Genomic DNA, 21,755 nt, shown 5'->3' on the forward strand with positions numbered 1-21,755 from the left:
GCAGCAGTCGAGCCAAATCAGTGCGTTTTTAATTGAATAAACGCAGCAGTTATAAATGTTTACATTAAGTGTGTGCTTTGACCCCTCTCCCCTGTCCGTCTCCCTGCCAGTCCGGCCGTCGATCAACTTTAATTAGCGGCAACAAGTTGAGCAACGGATGCGTTCAATTATGTCCGACATCAGCTGGAGTAGCAGAGACGGCGCCATGTACACCTAACACCCCGTCAAGAGACAGAAAGGGGGAGAGAGAGAGACAGGGAGCCTTAACCTGTAGAGTGGTGTCAGAAAAATTGTCACTAGCCTGCGGGCTACAACGTTTCTTCAATATCGGGCATCGGGCATTTTGCATATGATCAATTAGCCAGGTGACCGATCAGCATATAGTAGATTGTCAATCTGCGTCGAATATTATGAACGCGTGTTGCATTAGCATTTGCAATTTATGGCTCGAGTGCGTGATTTGCCTTTCCCCGATGTAGTAAAATGTGATTTATATATCAGTCATAAGCATACATATGTGGAAATATCATCAAGGTGTGTTATCAATGTTTCACATTGTTGCAGTTGACGATTACTAAAATTCTGCATGAATACTAAAGCGATTGGCCCATCAATTTGAATGATTCATAGTTGCCGCTATTGATGCGCATTATAACGTAATAATCATTTTAACAGTATAACATTCGAATTGCGCGCTGCTCTAGTAGCTGTTAACTTAGATTGCCACTTTTATTTTACACTTGCTGGTCACACTAATATTCACGCCAACTATTGCGTTCAAACTGCGCGCCACATAGTTTTAGATTAACTGACTGTTAACTCAATTCGGCACTGTTAACATACAGCTGCTGTCCATATCTATCTTAACAGATTAATTACAGTTGTTATTGCCATTCACACAACAGCCAATCGGTCTAGGCAATCGGTATCGCAATCGAAGGCACACCTGAAGTCGCGTTCGCGTTGTCATCATCGCTCCAAAAACCTCCGTACACCAAATTGTGCCGTTTGAACATACGAAAACGTGTTTTTTTTTGCTTAAAATACGCTGTGAAATTGCTAGCGTTCTTGTGTCAGCTGCACACAGCTGTTGTGGGTGATAAAAATTAGTGCAACAAGTGGTTTTCAACTTGCTTTTTAGTACCCAATCAAAGTGCCTTACCAACATACACAGCGACGCGCGCACTGACACAGAGACGGTTCTTTACCTGCTAGTTTGAGCACGAACACACACAAGCGCGTAGGCAACAACAAGTTGTGAGTGAGCTGTATGCTTGGAATCCAATAAGATAACTACGCCGAAAAATGCTAAGCGTGTGCACATAATTCAATTAAGGAGCTCCGTCTCTCAGTGAGTGACAAAAAGTGTTGATAAAAAGAAAAGGAACTGCCTAAATCCCCAACGCGAGGATCAGTATCGCGTTTTTGTGTGTGATAAAGAAAGAGGAAGGAGTGTGAGATAGAAAGAAAGAGAGTGTCAGTTTCGCTCTGTATGTGTGTGTGTATGCGATCTCCTTTACAACAACACCAAAATCAACAGCAGAAACAGCAATTTGTTAATTGAAACAAGTGTATTTTAAATATAGACTACAAAGTTCACTTAAGCAAATACGACAATAAGCCAGGTAATTATACACATAACTCACATTTTTCACTTTTGCTTTTACATACAAACGGACAAACATACAGACATATGTACATACATGTATGTATGCGCAGCATACTAACACACACGCACACAACACATGCATATGTGTGTGCATCTCTCATTGACATTGTTTTTGCTTTTTGCTTTGCATACTATTTAAAAGTTTTTGCGCGTTTTCTCTGCCGCGTATTGCAAAAGATATACATAGGTGTGTTCATATGTACATGCATTCATACATATGTATGTACATACATATATACATATTTCGTATGGTATTTTCTTTTTATCATTTCTCACTGCCCTCACTGCTCTCTTTTTTTATTGTTTTACCTTTCTACACTTTTAACAGTCATCATCGTTTTGCACTTGTTTCTAAATGTATATGTCTCTTTCCAACTGAAGAAATGGCAAGAGTGCTAACAGTGGGTCTAATAAGAAATTTTTATCGGTGCGCCTGAAGTTTCTTGTTTGTCTACCAATACAGTTGCTAAAAGCCGCTGCTCACCATAGACACATAACACACAAACACGCTCATATGTATGTGTCGCTAATAAATGAATGCCGCCGCTTTGGAATGTTGGTTTGCCGATGAATTTTTTGTTATTGTGTTGCCGTTCCTGTTCTCAATACATTTTGTATTAGATGGCCGTTGTCAACGGGTTTGGTTATCACTACATATACACGCACACACACATACAAATATACATACGCATTCAGCTAATTTCAATAAACAAACTGCAGACTGAGTCGCTTTGTTATTTCCGTAGCTTGTCCACCTTTTCTGTGTCAATCACCTGTTTTTCACACGCCAACCGCCAAAGCATTCAACCAAACCGACTCCAGCAGAGCAACAATAAATTCGCCCTGTTCTCTCCTCCTTACTTAGTCAATAAATAGCGGCAAGACGTCAAATGAAAACAACTCAATCTGAATTCGCCGTGTTTCCTGCCGCAATAACAGCTGTTCGATTCAGATTTGTTTATCTTTTAACAGGCGATGAATGTTAAGCTAAAAGCTAGACAAAACTGATTACGCGTTTGTGTATGAACAAAATTCGAACAAATATCGACAATTGAAAAGCGTACCTATTGCCAGAAATATTCTTTATTTAAGCTAATGACAATAAATGTTAAGTACCGTGCGGAAGCCGCTGTTAGTTAACATTAACATTTACATTCAACAGCGCCGCGACTCTCAGTCGTTTTTCGACATTCGTGCGGGTCGCAAGGATATGCGCAAGGATAATTTCACAAAGCACAAAGCACTCATACACAGGCACACACACACGTTGCAGCTAGGCAAGCTAAATTTACGTAGCGGCTTTTCAATTATTAAAGCCAAAAAGCCGACGTGCAAGTTGAGTTTACGACTGCAACTCAAGCCAGCAGCCGCAGATGAGCTAGAGATACAAATAAAATAGTAAGAGAAAAAGGCAGAAAGAATGCAAAAACATAAAGTGGAAAAGTAGAAAAGTGGAAGTGTATTAAATAAATAAAACCACCTAAGCCGTTGTTCTGGCTCTGCTTCGCCCCCTTCCTCATTGCTCAAGTATTTAAATCATTCTGTTGTCTATTTCAGTTAAAGCAAGATTAAGGAACAACAACAACGCAAAATAATGGAGTCCATGGAATACGAAATGGCTCGCAACATGACGCTCCTGTTCTTCCTAGAACGTCTACTGGACAAAGGCGAGCCGCGCACCGTTCACGATTTATCCTGCCAATTTGGCAACAAGGAATTCACCAAGGAGATGCGACAAATCGCCGGCGGCAGTCAATCGGGTAAGTTTTAAAGCAAATCAGACCCGCAAAAGCAGTACAAAGAGGGTATGTTAGTTAAGGCTCTTATGAAGTGCCGAATTCCCATATTAGAATCAACCATTCATTTTCGCTGTAGACCTTCTCTGCTAAAAGACCTGAAACGTCCATTGAGGCAGATATTTGAGTACATTTTCCTGGGCAAACAGCTGAAACCAGAAACCGGTTGGAAACGAATACTAAACATATTTGTGCACCTGTGTCTATGCGGGTTCAACGTCTGTTGCTTGTTATTGTTATTGTTGAGGTTGTTGTTGTTTCTGTTGTTATCTCTTAAGTGCTTCACTTGTCCAAGTGCACATTTCATCAATGTCAGTCAACAATCCAGTCGTCGCCAGTTTTAGCCCAGCAATTGAAGCTGCTGTGAAAACCGCAAGTGAAAATCGTTTCAAAAGGAGTTTGCACAGCTACAAGATATCTTGAATTAACTTATTATTAATAACTTTAACAACGGCTTATTATTTATCCAGTTTTTGTAGATTTCCCTACATGGGTGTGATATGTCTATATGTCGCGTAAGCATATCCCGTATGAACTTATTTAGTAACTGTGAAATAAATGCAAGGGGCGACCCAGATGCAGGTCTTGCCAAGCTTTATAATACTTTGAAAATACTTATTATTTTTAAGTTAATTTACTTTAATTATGTTACACTATCAAGTGAAGTATGCCCTTTATTTACAATGCATTGGGTATTAAACCTCGAGTTAGCTTTTGTTTTTTTCAGGGTTTTTCGTTTTCTTTTAACTCAATCGATATTACACGTGCTTTTCTTATTCACGTTGTTGTTGTTGTTGTTGTTGCTTTTCCGTTTTGGAACTTAAGACGCGCTACTTTTTGTTTACGAAAACACTCGACGTCGACGTCCGCTCTTTGACAGCAAACTACTATTCAAACAATTGCAGTGCTATGCTACTGACTGCTCAATACCCGCCATGGGTACAAAAGTTCATCAATTTAATTAGAAGCACTGATCTGCAAAGGTGAGAGCACAACGCTGAAGAGTCCGTCTGCATCACAGATCAAGAGTTATAAGGCTTTCAAACTGTTAAATATATAGTTTTACAGATTTGTTAAGCCAAGTATATAAAATCTCGATCAGTGATTGATATACTCCATCGCAATTAATGAGCGAGTATAATGAAGGAAACAACTCAACACATTCACACAGACATTATCATCGAGATTTTAAAAATAGAACAACTCTTCAAAAAGTAAAAAGTCTTATAAATAAACATCGACTGGAGGGCAGTGCAATGCACTTTCTCGATTCCTCGAGTCGTCTATTAAAAAAGTCTTCCCGAAAATTCATTAGCGTATTATTAGAAGCTGTCCCCAAGGTGATCTGTGCAGGAAGTGGGGGATATTAATCACTTAAGACTGAGGGAGTGCCATCGTTTAGCCAGGCAAGTCAAGTTCTTTGACAACAATTTGTACAAAAACAATTTGTTACTTTTTGTTTTTAATTGTGTATTTTCATAGTTGAGTTGTTGGGCTGTTTACTTTGGCATGCCTTGCTAATTATTTTCACTTGCAACACATTTTATTTGTTCACACCATGTGGCTGCATTAATTGCACTCATAAGCTAAGTGCAACAAATGCATTCACCATTATCGCATTTTAAAATACATATGTCTTTTAAACCTGAAATCGTGTTTCGCTTTGAATACAGCTTTAAACTGTTTGCAAGTGCAAAACGCATAAGGCAAAGGCCGACACTGAGCTGCTAAGATAATATCTACTAACCATGCAAACACATGCACATAAAGTACAACACAGACAACTAATGCAGCAGAGTCTATCCCACTCTACGCTTGAGTCCTCTGCTCGCTCACTCTCTGTCCCACGCATAGACTATTTACGCAGTATTGCTCCCACCCTTTGTTCTCTCAAGAGAGCAACTGTCTAATGCGCCCGAGCGAGATGGCCTCGCCTTCACTCTTCACTTGTCTCACGCTCAGACAATTGATGGCAATCGTGTGGCAGAGCCCTCTCCGCACTACTCCACTCTCTGCTCGTATCCTTTACTCTCTAGCGCTCCAATCAAACAATCGGCTAGTGCGATCGAGCGAGATGGCGTCACTCGTAACTTATCTAGCTTATATTGGCTTTCTTGTCTCTCTTCACCATATAATGTTGTTGCTTACGCTCGTTTCTCCCATTTTCATATTTTAATTATGTATATGTGTTTCCTGTGAATTTCTGTTCCTCTGCAATTCGACACAACAGCACATAGCTAAAGGATCTCTCACATTCATGTACAATGCTGGGTATTCGTTGATGAGCTTTTAATATAATTTATGTATTTAAAATGAGTTCATACTCAAACATACATGTGCTTGTACATGTATTTAAGTTGGTCTTACGCCTGCGGGGGCGTATCTACTCAACCTTAAGTCTACGTTCCCATTATGTGTCTAGTAACCGTTCTGTAGCTTACTTTGGATCCATTACCAAACAAACAAAAAGCTTAAAGCGCATTTTGTATGCCCAAAAAGTTAGCCCGACAAACTAGATAGAAACACTCCTATAAACATATTTTATGTGTGGCACCTTTTCTTGTCAACGTTTTCTCACTCTCTTGCCTGCTTATTCCACTTGTAAGCCGTTAAGGGCCAACTCTCTATACCTTTGATATTTTCATAATGCTTGGCTTAAACCCAAAGTCGATGTCGAGGCGGATTCCATTTGATGATGATGTGGGTAAATTTGCTTTTCTTGTTTGGTTTGCAATAGAAAAAGTGTCGATTACGTGACAGAAATGTTCAATTGAATTTCAAATATTATAGCACACACTATTCTAGCGAGACAGAGAGAGAGTGTGAGCAGAGAGAGCGGGATAGATACATGTGACCATTTGTTGCTTCAATAATGCATAAGTTTAGTTTTGCAAAGCTCTCTCTCTCATTCTCTCTTTCTTTTTATCTCTCTGTCTGTGTGTCTATATTCCCTAGTGGATGATGAGGGTTTAAAAGAGCCAAACAAGAAAACATTTACAAAATTAATGTCACAAGCAATTTTGGTGCCAACATTGAAGCATTGAAACATTGAGAGCTGTTAGAAAGAACCAAACGCTTAATTTCTATAATAATTTCATAGCTCAAAAGCTATTAACTAATATGTGATAATGGCATAACAAACAGTTACCAAAATTCCACAGCTAATTTGACAAGCGTAGCCCCAACTCCTAAACTAAAAAGAACGTTCCAAAGGGAAGTAGCTGACTGTGCAATACTCGTTTACTGCTGAACATAATTAATTGTCTATCTGTAGAGGTTTTAGCTCTAAAATGTCTCTAGATGCACAGAAAACTAGTAAAATACTAATATATATATAATATATATATATACCCGCACATTCACATTGTGAGCGGGCAACAAAAACAAGTTTTGCATGCAATTCGCGCGAATCATTTGACCAAACTTGACCAGGCCATTAACTATTGACTATTAGTCGATGTGGCTGTGGCTCCGTCTCTGACTCTGGCTGTTGTCGATGTTTTGTCAAATAGTTGCACACAAACATATTCCATTTATATATTAGCGGGGCTATCGATGGAGGTCTCCAAGACATGTTTTTGTTATTTTTTGCGTAATCGATTGCCAACGCATTCGTCAATTGAGTTAACTAAGCACACAGACTGGGAGGGCGAGGGTAGTTTGAAAATAATATAGAAGGTGAGCTCTTAGCCCTCTCTATTGAATATATCCATATCTGCCCATAACATGGAGCAATAATATGAAAATCCTCCTAGTTCTTAAAACCAATATAACCTATTTAGCCATCATATGTGTGCAGGGTATGAAAAGCTTCTGCTACTCTTCCGTACTCTTGAAAATTGCTTCTGCTTGTTGATTTTGGCTGGCTGTTCAATGATCGATGGACCGCATCCATGTCTCGCCTTAGCCCTTTAACATTTTCGGCTTTTTGACTTTGGCTTCCCTTTGCAGACGACACTGAACATAAATTTAACGATTTTATGCCGACAGCAGTCGGTTGGCCCATTTGGAATCCTCGAGCAAGCTGCTCGCCTCCTGCTGCTCTACTCTCCTCCTGCTTCTTTGGCATTGCGTGTCGGCAGTTGTGCGTCTGCCAGCTGGCAAGGTTTTTCCTGTTATTATTGTTAACTTGGGGAAGGGAAGGAAATGGAAATGGAAATGTGAAATCAAAGCGGAGTTGACTAAGGGCAAGCTTCAGCGTCGCCGACATTGATTATTTGGCTCGAGCAACAAATTTAACAGCAAGAATTTCTATTTATTAATATGGGGGAATTGGAACAAATGCTTCAATTAATTGGTTCATAATGAAGTCGCACTTGCAGCAGTTCACAATCAGCCAAATGGGCTTTCAAGTCAACATCAAATCCATTTGGCCAGCAGCAAAATTTCACTTTCCCAACTTGAAGACATAAAATCTTGAATTTATGTGCTCATAACCCTTTTTGGCTACACCTGCTGAATTTCCTAAAGGTGTAAAGGTTACATTTCAATAAGCAAACATAAAGTATGCACACACACACACACACACGTACATGTATATATACATATGTGTGTGTGTGTGTTTATATATATGTATTTATAGAAAAAGTGCTCGCTGCATTTGAAAATTGGCCACAAAAACTCTTGTGTCCAATAATGTGAGGCGGGCGAGGGCGCATTAAATGTGCCAGCGCCGACACCTGCTGCCGCCCACTCCACCTGCTCCTCGGAGGCGTGCCTGCCTGATGCCTCCTCGCCACATACACATATATATTTTGGCCAAGAAATGTCGCTGCCGGAAACAGACAAATATTGTTGCCTCTGCATCATAATATTTAGCTTGCCAGAGTCTAAGGAATATACACGAGAGATGTTCGTAAAGTTTTAAACAGATTAGGATATTATTATATATGACTATACATTGTAGATATATTGTTGCCTCTGCATCATAATATTTAGCTTGCCAGAGTCTAAGGAATATACACGAGGGATGTTCGTAAAGTTTTAAACAGATTAGGATATTATTATATATGACTATACATTGTAGATATGAAATAATATATTATCAGTCAGAATATAGAAGATGGAGATGGACAGAAATCCCTTCCCTTATGGGTTCAAGCTGCCCTCGCTGCTACTTTTATGACAGTGTTTACAAAGTCCTCTTCAGAGCAATAGAGATATCTATATTGCAGGCGATAAATATTCATGTATTTGGCTTTGCTTCGTACACCCATTTCGGCGCGGAACTTCAACTTGAACTGTAAATTTCAATTCCAATTTGTGTAATGCAGAAGGTGGAAGCGGACATAAAAAATTGAGTTATGCAGCGTTGCCGGGCCCCCATTTAGTGGACAGACATAATGTGGAACGATATTTCCTTTTCACTCTCGGGTCGGGGGCCACTTTTCAGTTTTGTGGCCCATCGAGCATTCGGGAATAGATTTTGTAGATATGTCAGTCGAAATCGCTGGGATAAACGCAAATCTCAGCAAATCTTGGGTAATCCTTATATAATGCTGAACAATTTCTTTGCACTTTTGATTATTCGAATTGAAATTTGATTAATTTCTCGCGCACAACTTGTTACAAATTCCGAATGACAACAGGCGAGGCAGAGGCAGAGGCAGAGGCAGAGGCAGAGGCAGAGGCTGTTGCTACTGCTGCTGCTTCCCCTTCGACACGCAACAATGAAAACAAACAATTTCCCCTCATGGCCTCTCCCGTGCTCTATCGAAATGTTACGCGTTTGTCATGTCACGTCATATTACACACACAATAGGCTGCGACACCCGCCCCGCCCCGCCCTGCACCGTACAGTATGCCCACCCACTAACGAACGGGCGGGCGGGTGTCTGTCGCTTGCCTCGAGTCAGTCAGGCAACTCTGACCTGATTTATCAAATAAAATAGCTCGCGCAGCTTGGCTGAGTGCATTCACTTTTCATTTGGCTGGAGTTGTACACTGTAAACATTTTCAGAGTGCTCAGCTAGAATATGAAAATTGTCAAGAATTACCCACTATTGTATTGCCATGCTATTCCATACAGTTGAAGCATCTCTTTGAAATATACGAATATAGTTCGGACTGAACAAGAGGGTATATGAGGGTATATAACTGCTAGTCGTATCCAATGCTGGGAACAACGAACAACTTTGTGCAAAATGCTAGAGCTTTCATTCACACAATTGTAAATGCGATAAAGGCAAAACTTTAGCCAACTTTACAAACTCGAAAGCGAAAGAGTCACACACACACATATATATACATATGCATACATAAATATATGTATTTGATATAGTGATTACAATAAAGCTAATTATGGGAAGAAAGACATATGTAGCTGCCAGAGATAGCAGAAAAGTTATACCATTCACATTTTGAAGCCAAGTTATAAGCCAACTGCTACATCACATCTATAGACACACACTCACACACACACACACACACCCACAGCGTCATATTGAATGGCAAGACGCTGGCAAATTAATTAAGTTAACACTTTTACTGCATTAGCGCATTAAGAAATAGATGAGCAGAGACTCTCACTAATGGCTTATACTAATTATAATTGACAACTCTGTCTCTCTCTCTCCCTGTCTCTTTGACAGGTCTGAAGAAATTTCTCGCCCAATACCCATCGATATTTTTAGTGGACGGCGACTACGTGCAGGTGAATGCCTATCAGAACAGCAGCTCCGACGACGGCAACGCCGGCGGCAAGCGCGACTACATCCAAGAGGCTAAAGACTACTTCAAGAACAAGATGCTGCAGTATGGCGCCGCTGCCGAGGTGCCAGTGCGCAGTCTGCTGGGCCATCGGTCGCAGGCCTCGCCCCAAGTGCGTCACATATCCGGTGAGTGAACTGAACTGAAGTATAGATAGAGATATACAATTAGGGATAGTCTATTAATTATGTAGAGATAATCCAGTTTGTACACGGCTAATATATAATGAGACTTACAAAGACTCTTTTCTTGCCCTTTACAGGTCAGCACATCAAGGAGTTCACAGACTTCCTGTCGAAACACACGGACACGTTCAAGGTCGTGGACGACTACGTGATGCTGGTGGGCAGCGAGAACATGACGGACCTGCCAGCCAGGGATCGACTGCATTTGCCGCAGTCGAACATCGACACGCGTGGCACACAGCAGATGCTCGACTTCTTCGCGCAGTGCATTGAGATGAAGGGCCCGCTGCTGGTGGATCAGCTGTTCCACCTGCTCACTCTGAACTTTCCGCAGGATCAGTGGCTGCGCATGTTCAAGACGCCAGGCGACCTGAGCTCGTTCCTAAAACTCTTCGGCGACTGCTTTCACATCCAGGCAAATCTAGTCACGCTGCTGCAGAAGCCCAAGCTGAGCGACTCCCATATACAGCAGGCGCAGGCTCGGTCGCGGGAGCAGTTCAACTCGGTCAACAACAACCAGAATCCGCGCAAGGGCGACCTGGCGCTGAGTCCTGTGCAGCAGCGCTTGCACTCGCCGGCGATGCGCAGCAACGGCTACAGCAGTACGAACAGCAACAGCAACAACAACAACAACAATAACAACAACAATAATAATAGTAACAACAATAATAATATAGCGTCGCCCAACTTTAAGCTAAACGCGCCCGTCTCCAACATGACTGGCGGCAACGGCTTTGGTCAGAGTCAGAACAAATCGGAGCCCAACTCGGGCTTCGACAGCTACGTGCCCATGTCGGAGCTGAAGCTTGAGAGCCTGTGCGAGAACAACTATCCCAGTTCCACTGTGTGCTACGGCCCAATAGCAGCCCCCACGCAGCAGCCACAACAGCAGCAACAGCAGCAGCAGCAATCGGCGCCAACGGAGCGCTTGAATAGCGTGAACCAAACTTTGAAGCAGCGCATCAATACTCTGGTCATCCGCACCCTGGCCGAGAATCTGGAGAAGGACAAGCAAACGCTGGCCAATCAGAATGCGCACTCGAGCCCGGTGCACGGCAGCAACACCAAAGCGACAGCGGCAGCAGGCGGAGCAGGAGCAGCAGCAGCTGCAACAGCAACAGGAGTAGCCGCAACGGCAGCAAATGCCCCATCTAGTCAGAGCTATTTCGTGGGCGACACCTGGAAGATCAAGGTGCTGCAGAACACCACAGTTATAGCCAATGTGAAGCATTCAACTTTTGTGACCGATGCGCTGCTGGAACTGGCCAAAGACCAGGAGCACAACGTAGCCATCTCCCTGGACTTTGAAGGCATCAACAAGGGGATCAAGGGGGAGATCACTCTGATCGAGATCGGCACGGCGCGTGGCGAGGCCTTCCTCTTCGACGTACAGTCCTGCCCAGCCATGGTGAGCGACGGCGGCCTGAAAACGCTGCTGGAGCATGACCAGGTCATCAAGGTGATCCACGACTGTCGTAACGATGCCGTCAACCTCTACCTGCAGTTCGGCATTCTGTTGCGCAACGTCTTCGACACGCAGGCGGCGCACGCCATTCTGCAATACCAGGAGAATGGCAAGCAGGTGTACAAGGCCAAATATATATCGTTGAACTCGCTGTGCGAGCAATACAATGCGCCCTGCAATCCCATCAAGGACCAGCTCAAGCAGATCTACCGGCGCGACCAGAAGTTCTGGGCCAAGCGACCGCTGACTCGCGAAATGATGCTCTATGCGGCCGGGGATGTCCTCGTGCTGATAAACGAGCAGCTCTTCGGCACTCTAGCCCAGCAAATCAAGCCAGAGAACAGGCAGCTGTTCTCTGAGCTGTGCACCGAGCAGATTCTCATGCATATCAAGCCGAACGAAGTCAAGATACGCAAAAAGCAGCGCAAGGTCAGCACCGAAGTCTCAGATCTCAAGCAGAAGCTGGCCCAGACCAGCAAAAGTATTGTACTATCCAATCGAGAGATACGACTGCTACGGTGAGTACACTGAGCCCCACTAAATCAATCTGAGTTTACATTTATCGATTGCAAATTCCCTTACAGCTACATGGACTTGACGGAAGAAGAGAAGGAGCGACTAAAGGGCTACTACAAGGTGGCCAAGAAGCTAGAGAAAATGGAGTCCGCAGGCAACCCAAACAAGTTCGTAGAAATGAATATGTTTCCTTGGAGATAGTTTCAATTTGGCTCTTTTGCAGAGACCAAAGTGACTCGGAGGACGAGGCGGAGGCAAATGAGAATGACTTCTTTCCAAGTCTGGACTCGGTTCCATCGGATAATTCGCTGTCAGGCACCTTCTCGCCACGCTTCAGCTCGGAGCCGCCTAGTTTGACTGAATCAATGCAGATGCTAGAGGAAATATTGCAAAACAAGTCAATGGATCGAATAGCGCGTATTGATAAACTCGAGGCCATATTGACGACTGCAACCACATTGCCATGCGATCAAGTAAGTCCAACTCAGAGTTCAATTTATAATCGGCCTGTTACTGAGAGCATAATCTCTTTTCCTTAGATTATCACTTCCAATGCGATGCAAGAACAATTAGGCTCCAGTATTGCCACAACTGAGAATCTGCAAATCATTCGCGAGAAATCGAGAAAGTAAGAAGTGCCCGACTAGGAGTTACCCTTGACTGTCAAAATAATGTAAAATTTTGAAAATTTCTAGTATGAAGAACTGCAATTGCCATGGAGAAAGAAGTATTACGCCCATTTTAAGATCTGGAAACGACAAGCGAGTCGTTAAGCTGGTGGATGCCGAGTCGCAGACACTGAGTACCGGCGACGTTGTCATTACCAAAATCTTCTTTCAAGACGAACACGAGCGTGCCAAGGAGGCGGTGCTGGCCAACAGTAATGCGAACACCAATTCCCCGAAACGTTTGACCTCAACTTGAATTCGAGCTTTTCGACATATATGATTCCTAATTATAAAACACAGACATATGTATTATTTTGATGATAATGATGATGATGATGATGATGATAATGAAGATGATGGGACTCCCCAGTTGGATGTAAAAGACGGAGTGATCAACTCTTTTAAAAAATATGCAATAATTTCCCCTAACTAATTGAAAAGCAATATAATTTGTGCCTAAATGTTGAACATTGTATTAACAATATTTGCTATATAGTATATTATTTACTCCAATTTCAACTGTGTTAACATACATATAACTACCTATATATCTATATATATGTATATATACATATCTATTGATTTTGCTCACTAATTAATGGAGAAACGAAACATTTTATTGTTACGCCGAATCACACTTCTCATCGTTAGATGATTTAGAATTTGTGTTGCATTCAGATTATTTAGCAATTTTTTGTTATTCAATTACTATACTATACTGTACTATATATACGTATATTAATTGAAGAGCTAGCGAACCAATTGATCTAAATCAAATTGACATTCAACGCTAGATTTGTTTTTATTTGGATGAGGCGAGTCTATGTATAAGAAACGTTGGACCAATATCTGTGTGTGAAATCGAAAAGCCTTTATCTTTTAACGTTTTTTAACGGTTTTCAATACCCTTGTCGCCATATCAAAATGGAGAACTTTGTAATTGTTGACTTGCACTTGCAATCAGAAACACGTTAATCCATCATAATTTTAGTCGAACTCAAACCGCATAATCAAAACTTCTTAACCTATTAACACAACAAGCGTAGTCAATCTAAGTAAATGATATTAAATTGTAAAGAGAACATATTGAAATTGTACGATTATATAAAACATATGCCTAATTAAATAAATTTGTAAAATTGTATTATACACACTTAATCAAGAGATGCTTTAAGACAATGTTCAAGACTAACTTTCATTCCCATTAAGCTTAGAATGGATTTATGTGTGGAAGCCAAATACTCGATTGGAGGCAGCCAGCAACTAATCTATGCAGGAGTCAGTGAATAAGTTCGGAGTATTGCAGCAAGGAGGTACAGGGATCATCATCAACTCGGCGGCTTTTAAGCACTTGCTCAACAATCTGTTGGTTTAGTATAAAGAATTAGTCTTTCGTTGGTTTTGTTTATTTATTTAACATCAAACATCAAGAGGCTTAAAACATTGATTTAGTTTGTGCATAAATAAGATTCAATCTTTGTAAACATTTATAAAGATATATTTATATATATATACATAAATATATATATGAATATTACATGTATATATTAATATTGAATGTATTATGTATTAATCATTATATGTTTAGCAAATTTTGTCAAGAGTTGTAATTTTGTCTAAATCAGTCAGGTTAAATTGATTTTTGTCACATAAATATTTTCTTTGCATTGAGCTAAATTCATTTTTAATTATTTTTTTTAACAAATTATTTTCTTTTTTGCTGTTTCTATTATTTATGAAACTTTTTTTTTTTGATTATGCTAGACATCGAGCTGAATACTGGCATTATTTTATAATATTTTGGTTAGCTTATCGATTTGAACATTTAAATTATACTCTCATTAAACAATCGAAATTTGATTGTTGAGCAAACTATCTAAAACATTTAAATTCGTGTTTTCATTTGTGTTTATTGTTTATTATCATTTTCCTTAGTAGTTACATTAATGCTAGTTAGTATATATGTGTATGCTAAAACCTAATTATAAGCATAGAGAAATCTCTTACTATTATTATTCATACTAAATATGTGTAAAAATTATAAACGAACTGTATCAAACTAATTTTTAAATAAAAAACTTAAAAAAAAAACACAAAAAAATGGCGTTTATTTCTATCGGATGGAGCTGACATCTAAGTTGGATTTAGCGCAAATTCCCCTATCGCGAATTCAAGATTTCTTTAAATTTACAATGCTGCCCTCTAGAGTATGCAATGGAAATGCACTTTTCGACATCTCATCACAAAAGTATGCAACAGTTTTATATCAAATTTCTGTAGCTACTCCCGCTGCCCACGGGAATATGCAATAAAAACACATTTTTGACATTCCAGCACAAAATTATGCAACATATTTTATTATCATTCTGTTGGTTGTGAACTTTGCTAATTTTCATTGCATTTAGCAAAGCTCACAACCAACAAATAAAACTGTGGCATACTTTTGTGCTGAGATATCGAAAAGTGCATTTCCATTGCATACTCTAGAGGGCAGCACTGTACATTTAAAGAAATCTTTTTTTTTTTACTACGAGCACCCTTACATTTTTTAATGTTCTCTGGGCTGTGCACCGAGCAGATTCTCATGCAGATCAAGCCGAACGAAGTCAAGATACGCAAAAAGCAGCGCAAGGTCAGCACCGAAGTCTCAGATCTCAAGCAGAAGCTGGCCCAGACCAGCAAAAGTATTGTACTATCCAATCGAGAGAATTAATGTTAAATATTATATATTAAGACTATAATATGTATGTAAATATATACGTATATATAAATAAAGCAAAATTGCGCACAACCCTTTGCCAGCAAATTTTACCCAACTCAAGCGTATTACAACCACACAAACTCAGTCAGTCAATCAGCAAAGAAAAGTCAGTCAAGCGAAATGTGAAATAGCACCAACTACTAAGCAAATTCAGTTCAGTTATTTAAATTAGATTTGTAGATTTTGATTATAGAAGTAGAAAAAAGGACTGGCCAGATATTCGAAGATTTATTTACACTAATTAAAGTTTGTATTACAAGAAATAATAATTAGGTGAAATTTGTATTAAAAGAAATATAGCTTCTAAACAATGCAAAAAAAAAAAGTAAAAATAATAATTATATTACTATATCCCCCTTCAATGTACACGTAGATAATATGATTATCCTATTATAATTAACCTAGCTAGTTACAGCCTTCTCGCATATTTTGAGCTTTGTAAATACAGTTTTGATTAGACATACGAGCATCTTTCACCTCTGAGTTGCACTTTTCGTTCCATTTATGCAAAATAATAGAAGCAAACAAGATGAAATCTTTGAAGGACTTATCAGCTAATTGCAGAAGTATTCGTATATACAAAATCTTATATCAAATATATATATATGTATTTCCCATTTGTATGCAAGGGTCTGCATTTCTCTATATATATATTTGTTAAAATCACATCTTTGAATGGTATTTAGCGCGTTAGCTTTATGTACAATTTGTTCTAACTCGCATAAAACTACGTTTAACTTAATGTTAATGGACCTAATAATAATAATAGTAAAAGTAATCCTATGATCCTATAAGTTACTAATGTATTCGTTTTCAGGAAACCTTTTTAAAACAATTGATTACTCCTTTGCCACTGTACACTTAAGCATCTACCTTAACTACATATTCATGAAATCAATAAATAAATAATAATGGACATATCTTGTATCATTTGGTATATAACTAGATATATATTTCACAGTATGACACAGTATGAGATAAAGTTGATCTCCATCAAATGCCTATCCAATACATATTCATTCAGCAAACCTTGATCATCTACCAGGGAGTCAAATTGACTTTAGGAGCTACAAACTTTATTCTAACAATAAAAACTAGAAACCTATTAGCTAAATAAATTTTATATGATTTCGTATTATTGCTACAAATATTTTTCAGAATTAACTTTACTTATTTTTATACTTTTTCTTCATTTTGCAAATTAATAGACGGGAATGTCCGACTAAACGATCTCGGAGCTACAGCCGATCAGCATTTCCACTTCGTTTTGGATTCTTTAACAAAACAAAGTGAAGAGATGAAATTGATAGACACAACGTACTTTGAACTGCATTGACAACGAAATATAGATTAGTTGAAACAAAGTGAGATCAACTCATACATTCGGACAGAAACACAGGCAGACGTATAGAGCAACATGGTCTCGGCTGTTGATCCTGATCAAGAACATATGTATATACAAATTAGGCTTCCTTCAATTCTCACATATATAAATATATATATTTAAAATATTTAAAAAAAGCATTATACCCTGCAGCTCCATTTTCATCAATGGGTATAAACAAAACTATATCCTTAGCTTATGAATATATTATAAATATTTCTTACACTTTATAGTTCTTGAAGCGTTTAGTACAACCATCAAATAAATCGCCATATACATTATAGAATATAAGAGTTCTTTCTGTAAATATGTATATATGTATTTTCATTTACGTATTTTTTTATGATAATGAAGATGAAACGCTTGTTTCATTAAATCCATTTGCTCTCCATTTCTTAATGATTTATCATTATTAATTTTATTGTATATCCAAATTTTTGTATATTTTACGTTTATTTTCATTTATATTTTGAGTCTTTGCTATGCATTCATATATTTTTAGTACACCTCTCAATACATACCTTGGGATTATAAGAAATTAAGAATACAAATATATGTATATATATTTGAGTTCATTAGACATTCAATGCCCAAACCATTTTTAGATGTGCATTTCACATGACAGTCAGTAAATATATTATATCTTATTTTTGATTTTTAAATATTATCAAAATATATTATGCTTATAGTTCTTTGGAAGAAAAGCTCTAACAGTTAGTTCACCACATTGATATATTAGAATTCGATACAACTTAAAATGAAAGAGAAAGTAAAGCAAATTTGTAATTAAAATAAAAATGTATTTATTTCACTAAAAATGTTTAACAAAACATAATACATATGTACATCGATCGATTGCTGTTTTAAGGACATTAAGGAAACTGAAGATGAAGAACAAACGAAATTTTAAAATTCCTAAGCAAGTTGAAAGTTTGATTTATCAGATTTATCTTACACATTATTCAGATTTAGTTTATGGAACATCTAATATCATAATCAATTGCAGACATTTACGAATTGGTTTATATTTATTATATAGTTGATTTGAAGACACACTGAAGATATTGCAACAATTTAAACTGTTCTTTAAACGCTCTCTATTTGAATTACAAAAACTCCTTTTGCCAACTCTGAATGAGCAGACTTTTAATATGTATACAGACATACATATATGTATATTAATATGGTATATGCATGCACTTTGTTTTCTTTTTATGTGTATGTATTTGTATATATATATATATATCTTTAATCACTTAATGAGATCAAGTCATATAGCGCATAATCTCGCGCAAAGCATAGAGTAATTCGGCCTGGTTGCGGGCTTCCATTATCATTAGATTAACATGAACCTGCAAGCAGAAGAAGTTAACATATAAATGAATAATTATTTAAGTGCCCTAGTTGAGGCTAACCGACAAGCAAGCAGCCGCTAGACCCTGCTTATGTACATCTCTGCTCTAGACAATATATACTTCAAACTCTTATACTTCACTCTTATACGCATTTATTATTCTTCACTTATACTTTTAACGGATGGACGGGCCTTAATAGGACTTCACCAATATACCCACATGCACTGAATGCAGAGCATATCGAGTAAAAAGTTTTCTTTTAATCACCTTTTCGCTGTCGAGCAGCTCGACGAGCACGCTATCGTAATCCTTAGTGGTAATGCGCTCTGGAAAACAACAGGCTGTCTTTATAAACATTTTCAGCGGACGCACAAGCAGCTGGGGAGTGAGAGAAACCAAAATAAGTATAATTGAACTTCATTAAAATTGGCAGAGTCGCCACTCACCTGATTGACTTCGCCGTAGTCGTAGTCATCGTGGCGTATGCCAAATATGCACTGGATATAGTTCCAGATGGCACGGCGGAACTTCGATGTATCCACGTTCTTAATGCCGCCCATGGTGAAATATGTCAAGTTGTAGGCAGCCCGGAACTTGTCGTCCAGGAAGGTGCCCACATCATGGTACAAGCTGATCGATGAAGAAATTGCTTGTATTATATAGGAATTCTTCAGGCTCACCATCTGCCGTTACTCACCCCTCCACTAGGGAGTAGCCGTGATCCTCCCAGGAATAGTCCTGTATACGAAATGTGTTTATGTTCTCGGCTCCGCGACGGGCAAAGTCCTGGTACGTAAAGGCCGCATCGTCGACATAATGCGATATGATGGGCGGAAGGGCGACTGGTGCTTCGGGGGGCGTGGCAGCTGCCAGCTCAGCTGTCTGCAGCTCAACGCTCTTAAAGCGATTACTTAGCTCGGCCTCACTGCACTCGTCCTGGTTCTGCGAGAGCACCTTCATGCGCTCCATTACGGCCTCCACACAGATACCAAAATGAATTTGCGGCTGCGGCTGCGGCTGATTCTGTGCGGTAGCTGCAAATTGAAGCGAGCATATAAGTACACATATGAGTCTTTGTCAAATTACACTCGGCGAAATTTAAGCAACTAAAATTAATTTAAATCCAATTAAATTGCCAACACAAGCAGCAGCAATTCCTGCGGCTAATCTCAGCCTCCTCATATTGATGGACGATCTACGCTGACTGCGCTGCGTTTATTGTCTGCTAGCGAATGGCAATGGCATATGCATAGGTGCGACTGAGACAGACAGTGCTCGCGTTATTAAGCGCCAATTGCAAGCCAAAGAGTGAAATTTGCATTTGAGTGGGCGATAGAGGGAGACAAATAGACAGTGTAGGCAGGAATAACAACTTGTTGCGAGGCATAACGGATAACGGCAACAGTGCTCGCACTTGCTAAGCTGCGCTTTGCAAGAACTAGAGTAAAAGAGGAGACATCAGTCTGCCGCTGCCTTGTCTCTGTCCATATACATATGAAATGGAAGCGAATTCTCTATTGCGCACTCAGTTTGCTTGGTAAATGCAGAAATGGATAGCTTTGCTTTTAGAAGGCGACATTATGTCTCTCTGTCTGGCTGTTACCAAGCAGCTCCATTCATTTACAGCACTCCGATTGCATATCAGCAAGGGTATTTATTCTTCGACATTGCAAAGATAACGAACTGTGTATGTGTGTGTGTGCATGTATGCGTGCGTATTCTTACCCAAATAGTGTTGGCCGAAACTGTTGTTGGCTGCGCTGCTTTTGCCATTGTTGTTGTCCATTGTATTATTATAATCTGGCTTTGTATTGTTGCCACCGCCGCCGACGCTGCTGCCAACGCCACTGCTCACAACAGCAGCGCCGCCGCCGCCAATGCTGCTGCTGCTGCTGCTGCTATTGTTCAGTGATATCTCCCCTAGAACGTTTTTCTGTTGTTGCTGTTGTTCCTGCTGTTGCTTCTGCTGCTGCTGTTGTTGTTGCTGCTGCTGCTGCTGCTGCTGCTGGTGAATGGGGCTGGCTGTGGTTTGGCTTGCATCATCAAGCTTCGGCGACTGCACCTGCACCTGCAGCTGTGACTGCGACTGCGACTGCGACTGCATCGACACAGGCGCACCTTTCAATTTGGGACTAGACAAACCATCGAGCTTTTGTGTGAGACCGCAGGAGAACACAAATGATGAGAGCGAATGGAAATGCGATAGCAAGACCATCGCATGCACCACCTCAGACAAAGACCAGCTATTTCTACCTTTGGTCAGGCGCTGCAAATGCAAAAGTCATTAACTATTTATATATCTTCCCATTTTTCTCTATCTCTGTGTGCTAAGTGCAAAGATGCCTTACCTCAATATGCTCCTTGCGCAGCAGCCAGGGGCGATGGGCTAATATTTTATTTATTTCATATATGGCACGTAATTTGGCGGGTATATAATCCAAGCCATTTAGCCACTCCCTATTGCCGCCCTGATTAATAAACTCCTTCTCGTACCGCTTCACCAGGTAGGGGCACTGATGCCGTGCAGCAGCCTGCAAAAAATTAATAAATGCAGTTAACAAAATATATATTTAATCGCACTTTGCAACACAGACATATGTACGATATATCTAAAGCAAGCACTTTTACAGTCTAATGAAATCTATTGTTAAAGCCCATCAAAAGTGCCTGGGAGAGCATTCACACCTGCAAATGTGCTAAAAATACATTTCCCACTGCGTGAGTCCCAAAATACGTTTTGTTTTTTACTCACTTATTTTATATTTTTTACTTCTGCTGCGTCATTAATTCAGCTTTGCGTATCACAATGTGTCGCACAATATTTTATATTCATCAAATTTACCACGCACAATATATTTTCCCCAAAATGTACTAATGAGTCGTTGACCCCATTCAATAAATATATCACTAAATTGCTATTCTAATATACAAAGTGTCTCGGAAAAGACTTTATAAAATGTATAATTGACATGTCTTTCCCTGATGTACCATTCTTAACATCTACTCTGTACGATCACAGAAAATGGATTTACTCTTCTCTAGCACTATTTGATATCACTAAATCATCGTCTCTCATACACTATTTTCACCTTATAATTTGACTATTTTAACCTAAATAGATATATATTGTGGTGAATTTGCCTATTTGTTGCTCTGTTTATCATTAGCAGGAAAATAAAAAGTCAAAGACCCAGAACCAAAATACTTATATCTAATCTTGTTTACGACCGTTGCCATGCATATACAAA

General features: G+C 39.5%; 2 protein-coding genes across 3 annotated transcripts in view; one reads left to right on the top strand and one right to left on the bottom strand.

The window, feature by feature from the left end:
* Positions 1–912: 912 nt before the first annotated feature.
* Positions 913–14,165, top strand: egl (Egl_like_exo domain-containing protein). Its single transcript, XM_018106556.3, has 8 exons — positions 913–1,625; positions 3,227–3,429; positions 10,056–10,301; positions 10,436–12,341; positions 12,408–12,506; positions 12,563–12,812; positions 12,879–12,967; positions 13,035–14,165. Exons 2-8 carry the CDS (start codon positions 3,264–3,266, stop codon positions 13,261–13,263), a joined length of 2,985 nt encoding a protein of 994 aa, XP_017962045.1. The 5' UTR covers positions 913–1,625; positions 3,227–3,263; the 3' UTR covers positions 13,264–14,165.
* Positions 14,166–17,931: 3,766 nt separating this feature from the next.
* The window catches only part of Sesn (Sestrin), a 31,980-nt gene continuing 28,156 nt past the window's right edge, over positions 17,932–21,755 (bottom strand). For both annotated transcript variants that reach the window (XM_018106642.2, XM_018106641.2), the window contains 6 exons: positions 20,856–21,038; positions 20,233–20,773; positions 19,205–19,541; positions 18,954–19,137; positions 18,775–18,885; positions 17,932–18,504 (listed from right to left, as the gene is read on the bottom strand). In XM_018106642.2, coding sequence (XP_017962131.2) covers positions 18,418–18,504; positions 18,775–18,885; positions 18,954–19,137; positions 19,205–19,541; positions 20,233–20,773; positions 20,856–21,038 — 1,443 coding nt within the window. In that variant the 3' untranslated portion in view covers positions 17,932–18,417. The remainder of the gene's footprint in view (positions 18,505–18,774; positions 18,886–18,953; positions 19,138–19,204; positions 19,542–20,232; positions 20,774–20,855; positions 21,039–21,755) is intronic.

This window comes from Drosophila navojoa, chromosome 5 (assembly GCF_054131105.1).
Source record: "Drosophila navojoa isolate 15081-1374.11 chromosome 5, UAZ_NAV_1.0, whole genome shotgun sequence".
NCBI classification, from domain to species: domain Eukaryota; kingdom Metazoa; phylum Arthropoda; class Insecta; order Diptera; family Drosophilidae; genus Drosophila; species Drosophila navojoa.

Bases quoted from the DNA above. Each gene is read 5' to 3' on its own strand.
- egl (XM_018106556.3), top strand. From the start codon at position 3,264: ATGGAGTCCATGGAATACGAAATGGCTCGCAACATGACGCTCCTGTTC. The intron at 12,507-12,562 runs GTTCGTAGAAAT...GCTCTTTTGCAG, and splicing joins TCCGCAGGCAACCCAAACAA to AGACCAAAGTGACTCGGAGG. The intron at 12,813-12,878 runs GTAAGTCCAACT...TCTTTTCCTTAG, and splicing joins CCACATTGCCATGCGATCAA to ATTATCACTTCCAATGCGAT.